Below are 20,000 nucleotides of genomic sequence, written 5' to 3'. Positions count from 1 at the left end.
TCTTGATTGGAATGAAAACCTGCACTCATACCAGCCCTCTATGGATAAGATCAGACACCCCTGATCTACAATAGAGTCTAACACACACACACACACACACACACACACACACACACACACGCACGCGCACACACACTCTCTCTCTCTCTCTCTCTCTCTCTCTCTCTCTCTCTCTCTCTGTCACACACACACACACACACACACACACACACACACTCTCTCTCTCTCTCTCTCACACACACACACACACACACACACACACACACACACACACACACACACACACACACACACACACTCTCTCTCTCTCTCTCCCTCTCTCTCTCTCACACTCTCTCTCTCTCCCTCTCTCTCTCTCACACTCTCTCTCTCTCTCTCTCTCTCTCTCTCACACACACACACACACACACACACACACACACACACATTATCTGACACACACTCTTTTCTCTCTCTATTACAAACATTTTTTTTATTTTCAAGAACTTTTAAAATGAAAGCATACTGGTGAAGAAAATACAGTTTATTTCCTTTTTAATCAGATCAAGCTGCCGGCTGTCTGACAGGAAAAAACAACAACAAACCCTTAGACTAAATTCTTCTTGTCACATCATTTGTAAAAATGCAGAGCTGTTTAATTAACACGATATCAGCCCAATGCTGTGGTCCAGAAATAACACAGTGTCAGTTTAATCATTCCCATAATGATCCTAATCCTATTCACACCCACATTCATCACCAGTGTGTTGATGATCATTTATCAAGAATTTCCTCTTAAATCATTGGGGTAACGCTTTAACTTTAAGGTTCTCTTAACTCAACTTTTCATACATTAACATGAAAAAACAATGAACTTCTACGAAAACGAATATATATTGACAAAGCTAACACTTGCATTCATTGTTTCATGTAAAAAAACAAATGAGCCAAATTATTAATACTAAGGTTAATAAAATTCAGCCAACAATGAACAACATAAACAATAGCTTTAATGAACATTGCTATTAAGTATTAGAACTAAATTTACTAAAATATAAAAAATTCAAAACTGAGACTGAAAGTAAAACTGAGTAAAATTCAAAACTGAGACTGAAAAGTTATTTGCAGTATTTTTACCCGCATTTAGTAAATTATCAATATTAGTTTAGTAACTAGCTCAGTAACTTTTATATAGACATCTTTCTAGTCACTGATTGAATAAACATCACTCTTTACTTCTGCTATTAAACTGACTTTATCCTGGTGGGCGTGGTCTCTTCTAGAATGACTCCGCCCCACTCCATCCAGAGGGTACAAGGGCTCACTCTTTTTCATGAGGATGAAAATGTTATAAATCATATACTATGACCTTCGCACTCACCAGATCCGAAAATAATCAGATACGACTGTATGTAACAGATATTTTGGATGGATAAGTTAGACAACACTTGGCAACCACGATTGGCTCTTTTTCCAGTATTTCAGTAAATTATCAACATTTTATAATATTACATTTGGAATTCAAATTCATTATTTTATATAGACTTCTTTCTATTCACTAACTGAATAATCATCACTCATTACTTACATTTTCTAATACTTGTTAATGTTAATACAGTAAATAATGCTAGGAAAGTTCATATAAAGTATTACCACAACATCTTATTCATGGTCCTCTGAAATGAAATCTTCATCTACAGCATCATTTAGAAGAACAGAAACACCTGGTTGATTTTTCGTGTTTTCAGTACCTATTAATTAGAACTTATAAAACAGGAAATTATCCTGTATTTAATTATACAAGTAAATATTCCAGTTTCCAGAGAAACAGGACAAAAGTTTAGACAAAAGTCCTTTCTTAGGATGTGAAATCTGTAGGAGGTGAAACATATTAGTAACAACCAGTAAACATTTCACTGCAGTTTTATACAATTTTATTGGGTGAAATGAGCTCTAGATTACATAATAGCATGATTTCAGTAAATTAGCATCACTGTAATGACCATGCTAAGTAAAAGGGTTGCTAAGTAACAGAGCTGCTTAGTAACAGCTAAGTATAAGGGTTGCTAAGTAACAGCTAAGTAAAAGGATTGTTAAGTAACAGATAAGTGAAAGGATTGCTAAGTAACAGAACTGCTTAGAAATAGCTAAGTACAGGGGTTGTTAAGTAACAGAGCTGCTTAGTAACAGCTACAGTAAGCATAAGGGTTGCTAAGTAACAGCTAAGTAAAAGGGTTGTTAAGTAACAGATAAGTGAAAGGATTGCTAAGTAACAGAGTTGCTTAGAAAGTAGCTAAGTACAAGGGTTGCTTAGTAACAGATAAGTGACAGAGCTGAGTAAAATAGTTGCTAAGTAACAGCTAAGAAAAAATGGTTGCTGGTAACCGCTAAATAAAAGGGTTGCTAAGTAACAGCTAACTAAAAGGGGTTGCTAAGTAACAGCTTAGTAACAGGGTTGCTACGTAACAGCTAAGTAAAATGGTTGCTAAGTCAAAATTAAGTAAAAGGGTTGCTAAGTAACAGCTAATTAACAGGGTTGCTAAGTAACAGTTTGCTTCAAGTAAGTGACCATAGTAATTTGAAAAGATTACACAATATTAGAAAAATTACTCACATTTTTAGCCCATGATTAATCCGATTCAGAAGACTTGTGTGTTATTGTAATCACTGTTATAATCAGTTATGAATATATTGTAAATATGAACATTTTAAAAACTGTAGCATAAGAATTGTTATTTTATTCATGTTTTGTAGTAAACACCTGCATCAGGAAGGGGACAAATTCAGCCTGTAGCAGTTTTAACTGTCCTGTGATGTCAAAACTGATATAAATAATATTCCCATATGTTTAATGAGCCTCGTTGCTGATAACAAATTGACTCGTGCTGATAAATGGATACACTGAGATCAGTATGTTAAATACTGCATTAATATCCATATGTCTAATGCTGTTGACTTTAAGGATTTGTTTACGGGAAAAAATGATTGTTTTCAGGGTTATACAGATAAAGAATGAGAACAGGCATTTGGTTTACAGTAAAATAACAGAAAATGCGATGTGCAATTGGATATCTAATGATTTCTGTCGAGGTGAGAAGGATCAGATTTTTCCCCACGCCGACCTTTGAGGTTAACTTCATTGAGCAGGACATGAAACACGTTGTGCTTGCTGAGTGGTCGAGGTTTACAGATACAGTTACAGATCAAGGGGTCATGTGATCAAATCTTAGCGATGTTGTGCTTTAGCCTTAACCGCTTTAGCCAAATGCACTCGATTACATTTTATTTTATAACACAATCATATTTAAGTATTTTCATTGCAGAATTTACAGTAGATAACAGGAATCGTTGAAATTAAATCATTTAAATAATCTCTGAATGTATTAGGTTTTACAGTTATAGCTTAAGCTTTGCCAGTCTGCTGCCTGTAAATTACTGTAAATATTGCAGCAAGTTAGATATCAGTTATCCTTTTTTCAAATAAATATGATAATTATATTACCGGCTACATTACAGACTGAGCAAAATTTATTTTTTCACCTTTTTTTATACTTTAGTGCATCAAAATGAGACTTTTGTGTTGTAAAACAAATTGCAGTTAGCAAAAAAATACACATTTGTAACAATATTCCCTGCTTTTTGCATAAAACTGTTGTAATAGAATACTCTGTTATGTTATCGCTAATAAAGCCCCTGATATGATGCCCTACCGAATCACACCAAATTTGTTGTTTGTTATTTATAATGTTGTACCTGGACAATACCATCCCAAATGTGAAGCATGGTGGTGGCAGATTCATGCTGTGGGTATTTTTTTTTAGCAGCAGGGACTGAGAGACTGGTCAGGGGTGACGGAACGGTACGGCTCAAATATTCTCAAAAAAAAAATCCACTTGATCCACAGAGCTCAGGACCTCAGACTGGGCTGAAGGTTCATCTTCCAACATGGCGACGACCCTAAGCACACAGCCAGTATAAAACAGAAGTGGGACAACTCTGTGAATGTACTAGAATGGCCCAGGAAGGGCCCTGAATTAAACCCTCTGAACATCTCTGGAGAGACCTGAAAATGGCTGTCCACCAACGTTTCCCATCCAACCTGACAAAGCTTGAGTGGATTTGCAAAGAAGAATGGCAGAAAATCCCCCATGGGTAACGTATGGGCTGTTGCGTCATATCCAAAATGACTCCTCGATGTAATTGCTTCCAAAGGTGTTTCAGCTAAGTACTTAGTAAAGGGTCTGAATACTTATGTACATGTGATATTCAATTTTTTTTCTTTTTTAATATGTTTTACATACATTTCTAGAATTTTATGGGGTATTGAGTGTAGATTAACAAGAAAAAAAAAGCATTTGAACTCTTGTAGTATCAGGCTGTAACATAACAAAATTGAAAAAAGTGAAGGGGGTCTGAATACAGTATTTACCGAATCCATTCTATCTACTGTACTTCTACACTCTTGGAGCTTTAAACATGTTTTTCACAAATAAACATCCCTTTCATATAGCCTTAAAAACACTGGGTTTATAGATCTGAGGAAGGACTTTTGTCCAAAGCTTTCTGGTTCTCTGGAAACTTGAAACAAAATCTGGTTAGGATCAATAAACTGTTCAGATTCTGACCTGAATCACCGGAAAGGATCAAAATTTAACATCCAAATTTGTCCGAATCGTTCGGAAGCTAGAATTTTACAGCCCAAAATCTCTGAGTACAGAAAAATAATACAGGAAAAGAAATACAACCCTTGGTGCATCACTAGATGTATAAGATGTGAATAAACTTGTTGAAGTTTATAGAAAGTTTCATTAGCAGTAAATGTTTTGTACAGAAGTCCTTCATCAGCAGAGCTAGCAACATTGGAATTAATGACTAATTCAAAAGCAAGTTTTAACACACAAGCACTTTTCTTGAATTCATTAAAGACTGGCAATTTTTACAGCCTGTAACTTTCCACATAATCTCAATTTTTTTTTTTTTTTAAAAAGGCCACGTTTGTGTACATACGGAAAACACAAATAAAAGAGATTTTTTTCAGTAGAAAAACATTCCAACTGCAATAGACAGGAACATTATATCCAGATATTATTATTATTGTTTTCTATACAGATGTATAAAACACTAAAATATGACGAAGAACAAATCTGTTTAATAAACAGTTTTTGAAGGCAAGAATTGATAAAGGCATGATCAAAAACTGGTTCTCATTGTGTTACTTCTCCTGTGTGTCTTTATCCTCGGTGAAAGTCTTGTCTTCCTCTTCCTCTTGAAAGACTGGAGAAAACCCTGCCTCAAGTTTCTTCATCATCCCTGTAAAGAGAAGAGTGAGAATTGGAGCTCATCCTCCCTTATCACATGACAGCTACAAAATCCGAGAGTCTGAAGTCTAAGACACTTCCTTCCTTCCTTCCTTCCTTCCTTCCTTCCTTCCTTCTTTTACATGTTTTTAACTGCTGCTCATGCCGCATCACAGGGCAGTGTAACACATTCATGCTATCTTCCCTCTTCACCATAATGTTCACCTCTCACAGACACCAACGATTGGCTTGTTTCACTCTGATTGACAGGGAAAAGGGGAGAATAAGCCCCACCCACTACAAAAACCTCACCAAATTTCTCTCTCTTGTCTTCTGTGTGATTTGATCTCACAATCTCCAATATTTAAGATTTTTAGAAGGAGTCTCCCATGTCAGTGCAGAATGTTGAGGTTTTCTCTGTTGCTTGACGAGAGATTAAATAACAAGGAGAGATGCTGGAGAATGAATAATTGTTTATTATTGTTTACAATTATATGTAACTGAAAATTGATAAAAACATTATGTCTCTTTATTAAATAAAACATTGAAAAGTTAATGTGGTATACACGGAAGAAAAGACTTCAGGACATGCTTGATAGGAAATTATTCAACTTTAGGATAAGAGTAATTCAAGACTATAGATCACATGACCATCACATCATACAGGCCAAAGCACTGAATGTGTTTGTGGTGTTGTGTGTGAATACCTGTGGTACTCGGCTGGTCCACTGCGTCTCTGTCTGTTAGCTCCTCAGACAGTGTGTCCAGTTGGGAATGAGTATGTTTGGGAAGATGAGGACTCTCTTCTTGACCAGATTTCTGTTTGCTGGACTGATCTTTACCTGCAGGAGTGCACACAAACAGTGTGAAACCTAAACACACTACCATCTGGCCCAGCGAGGACAATATAGAACCTGTGGATTAACGTTTCAGAACCTTCCAGAAACGTCCACAAATCTTCACGAACCTTTCTGGGGCTTTACTCCCAAATCCCATCAAGGTTTTAAGAGCGAACTTCCACCTAGTGTGTTATCATCATCATTGGGTTTATACAGTACTTACCATATTTGTGGTCTGAGACTGATTCGTGTGAATTCCAATATACAAATAAATGTACAAAAATTCGTTTGTTTATCATGTACAACAGTATAATACTGTACAGAAGAATCCAAACCAAGCATCTTCCATTTCAAGCTTTAAAAAAAATTACCTTTATTTCTTTCATTCCAGTTTTCCAAACTCCGGTACATAAATAAATTAAAGTTGAAATTCTGCACAAAAACATTTCTACTCATCTGCCAGAAAATATGCCAATATCTTTTTCTAATCCATGAAACAAATTTGATTAGGGGTGTAAAAATAAGTATACACATCCGGTCTGGGTTTATACAGTATGACTGATGCTTAAAATAAATTTCCATTCATTTTTTCAGCTACTGGTTTTAATTACACAACATTAACAGCAGTTAGAAAAGCTAGCCAGCTACAGAAAAGCACTATATCAGCTTAGCTTTGCTAATATCTGTGTTACATTTTTAGCAGTGTATATAAGGTGGTGTTAATAAGCTAGGCAAAACTGAACAAAAGTAGTTCAAAAGAACATGTACTGTATGGTGAACAATCCACAGTTAAAAACATGTTTTTATTTACCAAAAAAATTAACAAATAGCATCTCTAACTGAATATAATGTACAGTGAAATTTAGGCACTCGCTGTATGTAGGTTAGTAGCAAGCATTTAAATTAATTAGCCCGCAAGCATTAACCCGAAGAGGAAGGATGCGTCTCAGTCAAGTCTCTAGTTCCCTAAGTGGTGAATCAGTATATCATGATATGGTGTACACAAGTTGGGGAACTGATAAGGACTCACTACTGTATATATTAGGACACTGAAAGAGTACATATGAAAAAATAATTTCTGTCATGAAATTAATTTCAGCTGGGGAATGCGGTAGCTTAATGGTTAACACGTTGGACTACTGATCGGAACGTGGTGTGCTTGAAACCAAAGTCTACCAAGCTGCTACTGTTGGGCCCCTGAGCAAGGCCCTTAAACCTCTATTGCTCAGTTGTATAAAATGTGAGTTGCTCTGGATAAGTGTATTTGCCAAATGGGGTAAATGTAAGCTAGTGGGAGTCATTCGAGTCAAATAAAGTATAAGTATAATATAAGTAATCATTTGAGTGCGACAATGATGGTAACAAGCTACTTACACTTGTGGAAGTTGACAGAGACATTTTTTGGATCCCTGGTTTTTGTGGTGCAGGAAGAATTTTGAGAGAGAGATAGAGAGAGAGAGAGAGAGAGAGAGAGAGAGAGAGAGAGAGAGAGAGAGAGAGAGAGAGAGAGAGAGACCTTGAAATGGCCAACTCCCTGATCCTGAGTAGTGAACTAGTGAGCTGAATGAGACACAGTATGTATACAAGAAATTAAACACTTCTGATGTGCTGTTACAGGAAAATAATCAATGTCATTGTGCTAACATTGACCTGTTATTGATTATTTTCCTATACCAGCACATCCCTGTGTTGTGTTTTATTTCTTATGTAGTTACTTATTATATAATTAAAACCAATAAACAGATTCGCAAGCTTGTTATTGATTGACTGAGCAAATGTTCTTCAAGCTCTTTGTTGATACAGTGATACAAGTACATGATTCACAATTGGGATGTGTGCGATGATATCAGATGATGTCACAGAAATGTTTTTCCCTGAAAAATTTGTAATATGATTATGAAATTGCAAGCAGATGCAGTAAACCATCGTGTTTTATTGTTGCGTGGACTTTTCATACTGATCCACTGATACACTGGGATTATTACGTGGCTATGCGAAATCATATGTACATCATGTTATGTTCATGTTCTGTGCAAGGCTGAATCGAGAACAAGCATAATCGAGAAAAGAGAGAGAACCTTTGTCGAGGTATTCAGCATGAATATTGGTAAAATCAGAGTGTAAGTACAGAGAGAGGTATAGAAAGGATTTCTGAAGACTTGTATACAACAACTACAAGGAAGAAGATACACAGCTCAGGCCATTGGGATGAAGTTTAAGGTTATCGTGAGACAGATGAAGGACTGGACGCGCTTTTCTGTCGACACGCTGACGTCTCTGATGTCTCCCCTGCATAACCGTACCAAAAGAATGACAAAAATACAAAAAATACCAAAGAAAAATATATGTAGGGTAAGGGTGGGGGAATGGTAACATTAAATCAAAGTAAGGAAGAGAAAGAAAGAAAGACAGAAAAGAGACTCTGTGAAGATTCAGTAATACTGTACATCTCAAACAAAATTCTATTGTTCTTTCATCAATTTTTGTTTACAATTTGTTCATGAATAATCCTGCGCATATCCCTGAACTAATACTTTCATGAATGTATGAATCACCAACTAATAAAGAGCTAAACGTATATGATTTTTTTTTTGTACGAAGCAGGAAAACAGGACAGAAAAAAGACTTAGAAAAGTTAGAATCTTCTTATCATTACTGCATTGAGCTCTGCTTATTCAGAACTCTTTTGAAATGCAACCAAAAGCTTTTTTGTTTCAGACAAAATTCTATTATTTCTATATAAACATTTTTAAACAATATTTGAAATAATAGCACATGAACCTCCTTAAGTCCTTGTTAGTACATGTTTGTTAATTAATGTATTTGTAATATATATAAACGTAATCAAATCTGCTCATTAAGAAGAAATATGAAAATGTCTATCATTTTAAATTGTTTATATAAGGTACAAGATTCTTCATTTATCACATATATATTACATATATATGTATAATGTACTGTAAATATAATATCAGATGGTTTTCTGTAGTTACTCATTCTACAGTGCGACATTGAACATATTCGATTTTGTTAAATTTGTTAGAAAGCTATGTAACCCTCACCCCTAACTCTAACCCTCAAACCTAACCCCCACCCATAACCCCAACCCCTTAAACCAACCCTAAACTCTAATACCAATTCTCACCGTAACCCCTAGCCACTAAACCTAACCCCTAATACCAAACCGAACCTTAACCATAAACCCTAATACCGATCCTCACCCCTAGCCATTTAAATTAACCTCCAACTTTAGCCCCAACCCCTAATCCCAATCTTAATCCCAATACCAACTTTAACCTTAACCCCAACCCTAACCATATCCCCAATACCATCCCAAACCTCGACCCTAACCCCTTACACCAAACCTAAACATTAATACCAACCTGAACCTCAACTCTAACTCCCTACATCAACCGAAACCTTGACCACAACCCAAACCCCTAATACCAACCCACATTCAGACCTTCATCTCTTACACAAACCCTATACAAAACCCTAACCCTTTATACCAACCCTAACCCTAACCCCCAGCTTTACCCCTAATATCATAACCCTAACCACTAGCCCTTACCCTAAGACTTTAGGACAATTTAATAAATAAAAAAAATAATAAAAATTAAACTAAAATTTCAGCCTGCTTTTTCAATAACAGCAGAAATACAGTTCATGGTAATGAACTTAAACGAATATAAAAAAAATCTTACTTTTGAACTAATGCCCCTAGAGCACTGCTTTTCATAGCTTTCCTTTGAGACTGATGGAAATGTATTTTTTTATTTCTGCTCTGATCTCCACTTACCCCCCTCCTCACTGCTCCCTGCCTGTTCATCACAACTGACATAAGTCTCTGAGGAGCTGTGACCGGCCCACTGGGCCACGGCACCATTGGGCTGCTGTGCTGCAATTGGACTGGGTGTGTCTGGGCTGTCAGAGAGCCCTGCCTCCATCTGCTCGTGTCTCTGAAAGTGCTGCTCCACCACCAACTGCAGTTCTGCGCTCGATACACACACATACACACATACAGCACATTGCCAAGGACATGGAGCTTGAGCCCAAAGTCTGTGAAAGCATACCAAGACTATATCGACTCTTTATAAACATGTTTCCAGCTCTTAACATTTACATTTGTAACGAGACATATGACATGCATGAGAGATTTTGTCTTCTTAATAAAGAATTTCAATCTTTTTAAATTACGTCTCAGTTCATATCTACATTTAATAACCACTATATGATATAGTAAAAGATGGACAATGTGTTATGGAAATCGGACTCCATCAGGCGTCAGGATTTCGATGAAGGCAGCATATTTCCTGGCTACATGTCTACACTGTGCTATAACACAATGAAATCAGACACTGCGCTCATGCACAAGGCCTGCGGGCTTCTTCTTTCTCATAAAAAGACACACAAATGGAAAATGATAGTAGCACATTCTGTGCGTACATTCAGTACCTAAGCAATCCAGTAGATTTTCAATACAGTGCCTTGCGTTAATATTCACACACGATATGTTTTTTATTTTATTAAAATCACATTTGCACAACCTGAATCTAAAATAGATTTTATAAGAAATTTATGTTATGAATTATATTTTTTAAAAAGGTCAGGAAAGAAAACATTTGTGATTGGATCTGACCCTGCTTACTGTGACCTTCAAAGTCAAATACATAGCTGAACAGAGCTACTGAAATGTCTATATAAAACCCTAACGTCCTATACCTGGACAATAGAATCTTTTACCCCAAAAAGGTTTTTTGTCGATCCCTTGGAGAGTAATAAACATTTAATACTTAAACGTTTCTATAAATCCAAGAATATGTAAAGGAAATCAGTGGCATTTGGGGAATTTTATCACTATGTAAATACTGTTGCAAGAAATGTTGAAATTATGAAAACACTGAAATTATTGAAATTCTTCAGTAAGCTAAGAAAAATTGCTCTATACATTTTTTGTTTTTGTTTTGTTCTTTTCAATTAACCCCTTTAAAATGCTTCTATATAAAGATCAACTTTGGGGTTCCATATACAAAAGGAAGCAAGTAATGGAACTATTTTAGTTCCTATATAGAACTGTTGCTTTTAAGAGTCTAAAGACTAACAAAATATCAATGCACGTTTAGGAAAAGAAGCAATAAGGGATTGGTTCTTAAACAAATATTTCAAAATTTGGCCAAAAACACCTTCAGATTTTTCCCGCCTATATCTGTCCATCGCAAAGTCACTGACAAGGAAGGAAGATTATAAGACAAAGAACCAAGAATTTAAGGGAAACTCCAAAAAGCTGGATGGAAACAGAGCTCAGCTGTTACAATGCTACTATACCACAAGCCTACCAAAAATCTAAAGATCTTAAAGAGGTACTTACTGGATTACTGGAACAAAAATTAAAGCCAGTTGGAGTTCACCCGAAAGGCTTTTTAAAGATTCAGCAAATACAGTATGGACAAAAGGTTTTTACTGTTGATCACTAAGTGTTATGTTTGGCAGAAATCCAATACTGTGAAAACACAGTGAATCGGCACAGTGAAGCATGGTAACGGTACTGTAGCATCAGGTTGTGGATAAAGTTTGGTAGGGACAGTAATTGTAAACAAATGTGCTTCTATGTTAAAAGTGTGAATACTTATACAACTCAAAATATAGTTTGTTCATGTAACCATTCTTTTACTATAAAACACAAAAATAATTTGTGTTCAAGTTGAGTGAGGTTGTGGAAAAAATGTGGAAATGTTGAAGGGGAGGACATTTACGTACTGTATGCAGTGTAGGAGATGGAAATTGCACAAGGTTAAGATATAGTGGAAAACATATACAAAGATAAAACAAACACGATATAGAGAAAATAAGGCAAAAAAAATAATGTATGTGTAATTGGTTTAAATGTAAAAATGTAAAAGTGGATACTTTAGAAACCTGTTTGTCAAATTGAAATTAATGTGCAGTAAAGTGTAGTATTTTTAAATGAACATCAGTAAATGCTAACATCTGGAGTGTCCGATGTTTTCTGGGACAATTTGGTTGCAGGTTTTTATTCCAACCAAGCAGAAACCACACCTGAGGGAACTGAAAGCCAAGATCGACTGATTAAACGGATGGAATCAGGTTCCAACTTCAATGGAATAAAAACCTGTGGCTACACCAGCCCTTTGTGATAAGATTAGGCACCCTTGGTTTAGATTAGAATTTAAAAGGTTAACACAGATCATCTACAGGTATATCCTATATATACTAGGCCTCCCCTATACTACTGTATATGTCTAATTATCTGACAATAAATGATGTTTTGTGCATCTAGATCACTGATTAGGAGACCTCTGTAAGAACCTTCTGAAGTATTGGGATAATCTTGGCACCTTACACCTTTATTGTGTATTTACTACACACCCCACCAAGGGCAACAGTGCCACAGATCCAGCATACATCACACAAACTTGTTATGATATTAGCGTTACCATCTCAGGTAACAAACCAATGCTAACCCTGTAGTTAATTTAATTTGGGTGGCTGTGTTGGACAGATTCGCACGATTATTGCACAGGTGTGTCTCAGGCTGGCCACAATAAAATGCCACTCTAAAATGTGCAGGTTTTAATGACACAGCAAAATGCTACAGATGTCGCAAGTTTCGAGGGCACATTCAATTGGCATGCTGACTGCAGGACTGTCCACCAGAGCTGCTGCCCATTAACTGAATGTTCATTTCTCTTCCATAAGCCATCTCCAAAGGCATTTCAGAGAATTTGGCAATAAATCCAACCGGCCTCACAACCGCAGACCACGTGTAACCACACCAGCCCAGGACCTCCACATCCAGCATCTTCACCTCCAAGATAGTCTGAGACCAGCCACTCAGACAACTGCTGCAACAATCGGTTTGCATAACCAAAGAATTTCTGCACAAAGTGTTAAAAACCATCTCAGGGAAGCTCATTTGGATGCTCGTCATCCTCATCGGGGTCTTGACCTGACTGCAGTTCATCAACCGACTTGAGTCACAATCAACAACCCGTTCAACTCTATGTGAAGGAGATGTGTTGCACTGCCTGAGGCAAATGGTGGTCACACCAGATAATGACTGGATTTCGGACCCAATCGGACTACACTTGTGTAGTGTAATGCAAGCCTATCAACTGCTTGAAAATTATTACATTACTAACACTGTGCTTGTATTTGACCTTATTAAAGTTCATTGTCTTGATGGATGGAAATCTGTGCAACAATTTGACTAGCTTGCTAATTTACCTTGCTAAATTTTAGCAAACTTTCCGGTGACCAAAAACACAAAATAAACTGTTAAAATTAAGGAATTAAATTGAGATTTTTGCACCAGTTTTTTCCTTTGTAAACGATTGGATTCAACCTGTCCCTCTTGCCGTTAGAGTTGTGTCTGTTTCCCTGTTTAGAGATACTCATGAGATAAGGTAGTCTAAAAGCTCAACACAAGCACCATATTTCAGTTTAATCTCAGATTTCAGCCACTTTAATGGAGTTGCCAGACACTTTGCTAAAGTTGCTAATCAGATCATTGACTTCTGGGAATACGGATGATGGATTCTTTATGTACAGTAATATATCATAAGCATAGAGTCTGATTCCATAATGATATCTTTTGTTCTTTTTGATCTGGAGGTAGTTCCATGAAAAGCTGCAATTATGCTGGTAATAATAGCCCTCCTTGTCTAGTTCCTCTTTTAGAAATGATAAACTAGTTCTATCTGTCTATGTACTGTATATATTATCACAGATGTACGTTACAGTATTTTGATGCGGTTAATAAGGCGATCGAGATCTAAATCAAGGCTTTGAAACCTTATTGAATTCCTTTTTAACATCTATAAATAGCAATCCTGTAGGATTACTAAAGCTAGTATGGGGTATTGACCTAATGGACATGAATATTAGTGGCTATTGATTGACTCTGGTTGTGGTTAGTAAGAAGAATCTCATTGTGATAAAATAGAATCTGCTGAATGGAAGAAAAATGAGCGCAAGCTCATCAAATGGCATTCGTGACCTCATCACAGAAACCATTTCTTATACAAACACAGAATCGGTGGACTAATGAATAAGGATGACGTACAATGAACAGGCTCGTTATCCCCTCCCTAATGCTGTATACTGTATAACAGTGTTCTCAGATGGGATGTCTCTCAGAACCACCAGCTGAACCCTACAATAAGGTTTGTGCTTAAATATGTTTAGAGCTTCCACTGCTTTTTCCTTGGCTTCTGAGATGTGTTCTGGCTTCCATTCTGCCTGCTGACCCACGATCTCTGCTCACTTCGCCCGAGACCATACTGCTTCCCTTTAGCTAGAGGTAGCACATGTAGTCTTGGCCATATTCCATGTATGTTTTCTTCGTTTAGCAATAAAACACCATTAATGCTTTTGGATTATAAAGTAACCAGAACAATCTCCTTCATTATGTGTGAGATGCTGATCCTGTGTTTGTCCTCAATTAGATTATTATGTATAAGACAGCAAAAAAAATTAAAAAATGGCATTGTAAACAGAGCACTAATTATGCTAACTCTACATATGAGTTTGAAAATGAGAACAATATGACATTTAGATTTACATCATTTGGCAGACGCCTTTATCCAGAGCGACTTACATTTTTATACAACTGAGCAATTCAGGGTTAAGGGCCTTGCTCAGGGACCCAGCAGTGTCAGCTTAGTGGACCTGGAAGTCCAAATCACAACCTTCCAATGCCTTAACCACTAAGCTACCACATCCCCCTAATATGACTTGGGTGAAGTCTGATCTTTCTGGCTGCTTTGTCATTCGGTGAAACCTATGTAAATATTTATGAGAGATTATACTAAATAAAGATAGCTGATTTCCTTGTAGAGTTTTGTCTTTGAAGTTTGGAGAAGACATCTTTGCTAATGTTAATGGGATGTCTGGATTTTGCAAAAGTGAAAGTTTATGATAGGTCATTTTTATCCACAATTCTGAACACAAATCCTCCATAGGGTGCCTATCCTACTGAATTCAGTTGCAGAATTGCACACACACACACACACACACACACACACACACACACACACACACACACACACACACACACACACACAATGTGGACAATTTTAAAATTGCCAATCAGTTTACAGCTCACGTCTTGAGGCTGGGGATAAAACTGGAGTAGCCAGAGGAAACCCATGAGGAGGTGGGAATTGAACATGTACCTTGAGAGATGCATTGAGCCTCTGTGCCCACTACCTTACCGAAATCATTAAGATTAATACAAAGAGTTAGATTCTAAAAATGTGGGGTTATTCTAAGTGGGTGTTCATTAACTTATGTATGATCTATTTTATATATATATATATATATATATATATATATATATATATATATATATATATATATATATATATATATATATATACAGATCAGAGGTGGTTCTAGTATTTCATCTTTAGGGGTTTTAGCCCTTAGTGAGAATTTAAAAGAAGAAGACTTTTATATTATATATTATATGACTACATAGTAAGCCAAATGTTATTGTATTATTTAAAAAGTGGACACCAAAATTTTATGCATGATGTAATGATGTCAGTCTTGATTCAAATCAGTTCATGTGCATTCTGTACAAAAAGTTTGTCCAATGAATGCGGTCATTAATAAAAAAATATATATATATATTCACAAGACAAACATCAATAAATGTTGTTTTTATTTAGTATGGATTGTTTGCATTAGTATTTTGTTTGTGCTACAACTCTGGTAATAAGAATAGTGAAATTTATACTTAAAATAGTAGAAAATATACTTATAGTTTTAGGGTGGCTGAGATCACAGACAGGGGGCTGAACCACCCTAAAAAAGGTCTAGAACCACCCCTGTTACAGATCATACATTACTCGTAATTATCTCAAAAGTGTGTAATCTGGATCCCTCTGATAGCACATGATGGGAGATCTTCCACCAGTATTAATGTGCTAATTATTATATCATTAGTACCATGAATAATACTTTGTGGCTGTGGTCTGTTTTATGTAATAGAACGTATTAAGCCACCAGAGGGCAATGGAGTTTAATAATTCAAAAGAAATGGCTGAGCACTGCTACACTACAGACAGAAAATAGTAAGGGAGTTAGAATAGAAAGTTAGCTTCTTTATTTAGAGCTCATTTAAGAAGTTAAATCTTCAAAAATCTGGGTAAATAGTCGAGTTCATAATTTATAGTGCGTAGTTGTTGGTTTGAAGCAATCAGCAAGGTTCTAAACTATAAATTGCTAAATGATGTGATTGCTACTGTATAATACAACCAGCACAGCGCTGCATTTGCTTGAAAGTCAGCCAATACTGAAGCTGTCTGGTTGCTGCTGCTGACTCTTTCCTCATTACTGAGAGTTTTGCCACGCTCAGCTAGCCTGCCCATTTAAGTCCAGCACTCTGAAATGATGCATCTGCACAATCTGATCGATAAGCCGCACTAATGTGGATTAGTCCGTCCATTCCAGGAAATGGCTCTGTCAAGGCCCTTCCAACGTCCACTCCGATGCCTTCGCTGGCCCGGGCCGTGTTCTGTTCACAGCATCCCATCCCATTGACCTTGTTCAGCTCTTATAACATAGCGGTTGTAAAATGCTTTGTAAGCCTCACAATATGTCTCCTATTCATCATAATTAGATTAGATAGATACTTTACTGTCATTGCTCAGAGTACAACAAATTTAAACAACTCTCCTTCTGGTGTAAAATGAATGAAGGATAAAAACTAAATAATAAGAAAATGGAGTACAAATAATGAACTACCTGATCACACTGGGATGCTCAGTTGAGATCTTCTCTTAATCGCTTGTTTGTGTCTGTGCAATATTTGCTTATTTTATTTTTATTGTTTTATACATGGGGGGGCACGGTGGCTTAGTGGTGAGCACGTTCGCCTCACACCTCCAGGGTTGGGGGTTCGATTCCTCCGCCTTGTGTGTGTGGAGTTTGCATGTTCTCCCCGTGCCTCGGGGGTTTCCTCTGGGTACTCCGGTGTCTTCCCCCGGTCCAAAGACATGCATGGTAGGTTGATTGGCATCTCTGGAAAATTGTCCGTACCCTGTGATTGCGTGAGTGAGTGAGAGTGTGTGTGTGTGCCCTGCGATGGGTTGGCACTCTGTCCAGGATGTATCCTGCCTTGATGCCCAATGACGCCTGAGATACAGTAGACACAGGCTTCCCGTGACCCGAGAAGTTCGGATAAGCGGTAGAAAATGAATGGATGAATGAATGAATGAATGAATGAATGAATGTTTCATACATAGATTCAGTTGCTTATTTGCAGTTCTATGTATGTATGTAAATTAAAAAGATAAAATTGGAAATAAGAAGCACAAATTTTAATCTCCCTGATCAGATGGAATTACGTTATTATCAGAAGTATGACCAATGATGGACACTGAGCTACAGAAGCTTTTCTTATGCTCACAGATCTCCTTACTGGTGTATACTGTAATTAAAGAAGTATAATATTTTAAACAGGAAAATATGCAGTTTTGCCGGCTGGTGGTGGGGAAGGTGATATAAAACAGGGAGCTTAAGTGACTTTTGGATCATTCAAGCTGAGCAAGAGCTCATCCTGAGATAATTGATTGTAAAGCCTGATTATACTCATGTACTCTGACACCTGAACAAATTGTACCAGACATTTTGTAATGTGAACAGTGTTATTTTGTAAAACGTATTCCCATCAAAGCTGACAAACAAGAAACTACCAGCGCTTGAGATCATTAGATGTTCTCTGATTCATTTAAGGATATGACGAAACACCTGTCTCCTTCTTAGAAAGATCTCGACTGAATCTGTTAAATCCAGAGTGAGGGAAATTAGCAGGATAAAGAGAAGATGCTTGCAATCTGTCAGGGATGAAATACATACAGTATAAGGGGAAGATGAGATGGTGAACGTAAACAGAAAGGCGAGTCGGTGAACCGTACATCACATACTAGGGAAGTGTTGCTGGAACTTTTTATGACAGTTTAGAATCTAGGATTGAGTTGATGCAGAATACACTTCACACGGTGTGCTGCTGCTAGCTGCTTGTCACTGTGTGTGTGTGTGTGTGTGTGTGTGTGTGTGTGTGTGTGTGTGTGTGTGTGTGTGTGTGTGTGTGTGTGTGTGTGTTGCAGATGGTTTAGTATAGTTAGGGTCAGATCATATCCAGATCGGGTTCTGTGTCATAGTAAGGTATTGGTCCACCATGAGAACATGAGCTTCACTGCACCATGAGAACATGAGCTTCACTTCACCATGAGAACATGAGCTTCACTGCACCATGAGAACATGAGCTTCACTGCACCATGAGAACATGAGCTTCACTGCACCATGAGAACATGAGCTTCAGTGCACCATGAGAACATGAGCTTCACTAGACCATGAGAACATGAGCTTCAGTGCACCATGAGAACATGAGCTTCACTGCACCATGAGAACATGAGCTTCACTGCACCATGAGAACATGAGCTTCACTGCACCATGAGAACATGAGCTTCACTAGACCATGAGAACATGAGCTTCACTGCACCATGAGAACATGAGCTTCACTGCACCATGAGAACATGAGCTTCACTTCACCATGAGAACAGGAGCTTCACTGCACCATGAGAACATGAGCTTCACTGCACCATGAGAACAGGAGCTTCACTGCACCATGAGAACATGAGCTTCACTGCACCATGAGAACATGAGCTTCAGTGCACATTGGCACATATTCTACACATCTCTGGAGCTGTAAAGTTATAAACATCCGAACCAAAAGCTTTTCCACAGTCAGTGTTTTGAGCATGGTGATCTAACACATATGTTTTTGCTCAGTTGTTAAGATGTTGGATTGATCAAAAGGTAAGTTTAAAGTGTGTTCAAATCCCAGGTCCACCAAACTTCAGCTGCCGAGCCCTTGATCAAGGCTCTTAACACTTCTCATTTGTATAAATATATGTAAGTTGTACTGGATAATAGTTTCTGCCAAATGCTGGAAATAACTCTAAATTCCATAGAAGGCCATAGCATATGACATGTTGAGTGAGCCCTGGTGTCCTGAAGAAGAGGAAAAGCGATCCTAATCTAGTGAAAAGACAGAACTAAAGTGACAATGTTGCACAAAAGTAACATTGTCACTTTAGTTATGTCTGTTTTTTACTTTTTTTTTCAACAAAACAACCTTTCCAAAGCCCGGGGATGTAACCAGATATGACCCCATTATAGGACCTGGACAGATAACGTGTTCTGAACAGATACAGATATGACTAGGAGACGAATTGTTTAAAGAAATATGTTGACACTAGAAGCACAACTAAGAGCTTTTTAACTTTCATGCGAAGCTCTTAGGATATAAAAAGATCATGTTGAAGTCCTGCTGCACAAAACATATACAAAGTTAATTTACTTGTTTAACGAAGGGTTGTAATGCTTCAAAATAGGATAATAGTAGAATGAATTCTTATCCACCATGGCCGAGATCCAAGGACAGGGTGTACTCAGCCAAACACGTTTGAGGAATAAGACGGACTGTAGTTTTTTTGTGTGCTACTTTGCTCATTGATGCGACATCGGCAACAGTTTAAAAGGATGCAGTTAGCTGGCTTAACATGTCTCAAAAAAAAGTATGTATTAGCTTTTGGCGCTGGGTTCCTAATCAGAAGGTCGGGGTTCAAGCCCACAAACTGCTGAGACATCTACGTTGGGTCCTTGAGCAAGGCCCTTAACCTCATCTGCTCCAGGGGTGCCACACGATGGCTGACCCTGCACTCTGGCCCCAGGCCCATAATAACCTGGAATATGCGAAAACCAGGGCAAGTCGTGGCTTAAAGGTTAGAGAGTCTGACTCGTAATCCTAAGGTTGTGTGTTCGAGTCTCGGGCCGGCCACGACTGAGGTGCCCT

At 37.4% G+C, this 20,000-nt stretch overlaps 2 protein-coding genes across 7 annotated transcripts in view; one reads left to right on the top strand and one right to left on the bottom strand.

The window, feature by feature from the left end:
* pde1a (phosphodiesterase 1A, calmodulin-dependent) overlaps positions 1-119 on the top strand; it is a 94,995-nt gene extending 94,876 nt beyond the window's left edge. For 3 of the 4 annotated variants that reach the window (XM_027162624.2, XM_027162625.2, XM_047815340.1), the window contains one exon: positions 1-114. This exon is cut by the window's left edge and continues 2,005 nt beyond it. The gene's annotated coding sequence lies outside the window, so the exon portion shown is untranslated. The other variant, XM_047815341.1, reaches the window with a different exon arrangement.
* A 4,114-nt stretch (positions 120-4,233) lies between these two features.
* ppp1r1c (protein phosphatase 1, regulatory (inhibitor) subunit 1C) overlaps positions 4,234-20,000 on the bottom strand; it is a 29,049-nt gene continuing 13,282 nt past the window's right edge. For 2 of the 3 annotated variants that reach the window (XM_047815233.1, XM_027162598.2), the window contains 2 exons: positions 5,984-6,118; positions 4,234-5,289 (listed from right to left, as the gene is read on the bottom strand). In XM_047815233.1, coding sequence (XP_047671189.1) covers positions 5,192-5,289; positions 5,984-6,118 — 233 coding nt within the window. In that variant the 3' untranslated portion in view covers positions 4,234-5,191. Of the gene's footprint in view, positions 5,290-5,983; positions 6,119-9,914; positions 10,107-20,000 lie in introns of all 3 variants that reach the window. The other variant, XM_027162595.2, reaches the window with a different exon arrangement.

Source organism: Tachysurus fulvidraco, chromosome 6, assembly GCF_022655615.1.
Source record: "Tachysurus fulvidraco isolate hzauxx_2018 chromosome 6, HZAU_PFXX_2.0, whole genome shotgun sequence".
Classification (NCBI taxonomy): domain Eukaryota; kingdom Metazoa; phylum Chordata; class Actinopteri; order Siluriformes; family Bagridae; genus Tachysurus; species Tachysurus fulvidraco.
The sequence above is the reverse complement of the archived record's forward strand: the minus strand, read 5'-3'. Positions and strand labels throughout refer to the sequence as shown.